Source organism: Crocuta crocuta, unplaced genomic scaffold (genome assembly GCF_008692635.1).
Source record: "Crocuta crocuta isolate KB4526 unplaced genomic scaffold, BGI_CrCroc_1.0 scaffold650, whole genome shotgun sequence".
Lineage (NCBI taxonomy): Eukaryota > Metazoa > Chordata > Mammalia > Carnivora > Hyaenidae > Crocuta > Crocuta crocuta.
The window spans coordinates 775,223-777,051 of record NW_027532882.1 but is presented as its reverse complement, the minus strand read 5'-3'; the positions used below and the strand labels follow the sequence as shown (position 1 = coordinate 777,051).

Here is a 1,829-nt window from a genome sequence, read left to right as displayed (position 1 = left end):
GCTGAGCCGCCGCCACCACCCGACCAGGAAATTGAGAAGAGCAAGGCCAACCACTTCCTGATCCTTTTCCGGGACTCGAGCTGCCAGTTCCGGGCCCTCTACACGCTGTCCGGGGAGACAGAGGAGCTGACGAGGCTGGCCGGCTACGGGCCCCGCACAGTCACGCCCGCCATGGTCGAGGGCATCTACAAGTACAACTCGGACCGCAAGCGCTTTACCCAGATCCCTGCCAAGACCATGTCCATGAGCGTAGATGCCTTCACCATCCAGGGCCACCTGTGGCAGAGCAAGAAGCCCACGACTCCCAAGAAGGGCAGCAGCACCCCCAAGTAGGCTCGTCCCGGTGTTCCCAGGGTGGAGGACAGCCTGGAGGACAATCAGTGGGTATTCCTGGGTCTTGTCTGTCCCCAACCTTGTCTGGGTAGGGCTGGAGCCCCTACCCCCTAACTTCTGTCCTGTCCTGCTGTGGGGGCTGAGCTGGGAGCTTCAGGGACTCAGGGCTCAGCTCAGTCCCCTGTCTGTCCTCCCTACCTTCTTGAATAAAATAATTTAGAAAGAGCCTGCGTGCTGGCACCTCCCTGAGGCTGGTGGGGCGCCTGGTGACACTGCCTGAGAGGGTTTTCCACCTTCATTTCCTGCCGCCTCAAGAGCCCTGATGCGTCTCCTGGGCTGCCCCCCCCCCCAGCGGGCACTTCCTCCTCCCTGCGGATGTTGTCGGCCCCTCCTGGCACTTGGTCTGCGGCCAGCTGCAAAGCCTGACCTTCTCTCCTCCAGCCACCTGCCTCCGTTTGGGCCTCTTGAAGGGATTCCTGTTTCCCATAAGCCCCACACGCAAGGGTCCAGGTGTGCCCTTGGCCTGGATGTGCACGTCTCAGGTGTAGGCCCTACGCCGGGAGCTGAGCTCCTGGGTCTCCCTGTGGCCCAGCTTCACCAACCCTACCCGCTGTGCGATTCACCTAATGGCATTTCTGTTCCCTGGCTTCTCTCCAGCCCCCCCCCCAGTCCAGGCTGACAACCTGGGCCTCCCCACACCTCCCGCCACCAGCTGATCCCCCACAGCCCACATGGCCTGTTTGTTTAGATCACAAATCTGATTATGTTCCTTGATGCTTAAAATCCCTTAATAGTTCAGAGCCCACTAATGGCTTCCCAGAGCTTAGGCCTAAGGACCACGCCCTGGCCCCCTGGCTGCCATCTGGGGCGAGAGAGAAGTACCTTGCTAAGCTCTCGGCCCTGGCCCAGAGTGAAACAATTTGGAGAGGGGAGGCCGCGTATCTTTACCTGCTACTGTGGGAACCTGGGCAGTCGGGGGCAAGGCCCTCAAGGAGGCCTCGGGCGGCAGAGACTGGCCTCTGAGAAGAGAACTGGCTCTGCAGGGTGAGGGCGGGGCGTGTGCCCTGGCCGACAGCCCAGCTGCCCCACTTCCTGGGCCAGCCAATCTGGGGGCGGGACCAAGGCCAAGGCACTACCCAGCTGGCAGGCCCCACGGGCACCTGGGCAGGGGGAAGGTGGGCAGGAAAGAGGCTCAGACGGTGTATACAAACACAGACTGTATTGGGGGGCGGGGGGCGCAGGGCTGGGGTCAGTCCTCCTTCAGGCTCCCGAACACAGCGGCCGGCACACTCTGCTGNNNCCCTAGACGGTCCCACCTGCCCGGCTGGCCCCTGACCGTTGGGCTCCAGGTCCATCTCGTCCTCGTCCTCGTCCTCCCCCAGCTCGATCTCCTCGGGGTTGGCCTGCTGGGCCAGCTCGGCCAGCTCCTCCCGTGACGCGTCGCTCCTGGGGGCGGGCAGGCGGGCGGGCGTGAGGGAGAGGGCACACCCCCCCCG

At 63.5% G+C, this 1,829-nt stretch overlaps 2 protein-coding genes across 2 annotated transcripts in view; one reads left to right on the top strand and one right to left on the bottom strand.

Moving 5' to 3' along the window:
- Positions 1 to 558, top strand: part of CAMSAP3 (calmodulin regulated spectrin associated protein family member 3) — an 11,062-nt gene extending 10,504 nt beyond the window's left edge. The window contains 1 exon segment of the mRNA XM_077745734.1: positions 28 to 558. Coding sequence (XP_077601860.1) covers positions 28 to 333 — 306 coding nt within the window. The 3' untranslated portion in view covers positions 334 to 558.
- A 719-nt stretch (positions 559 to 1,277) lies between these two features.
- The window catches only part of XAB2 (XPA binding protein 2), an 11,897-nt gene continuing 11,345 nt past the window's right edge, over positions 1,278 to 1,829 (bottom strand). The window contains exons 18-19 of the mRNA XM_077745733.1: positions 1,551 to 1,779; positions 1,278 to 1,439 (exon numbers count right to left, since the gene is read on the bottom strand). Coding sequence (XP_077601859.1) covers positions 1,278 to 1,439; positions 1,551 to 1,779 — 391 coding nt within the window. The remainder of the gene's footprint in view (positions 1,440 to 1,550; positions 1,780 to 1,829) is intronic.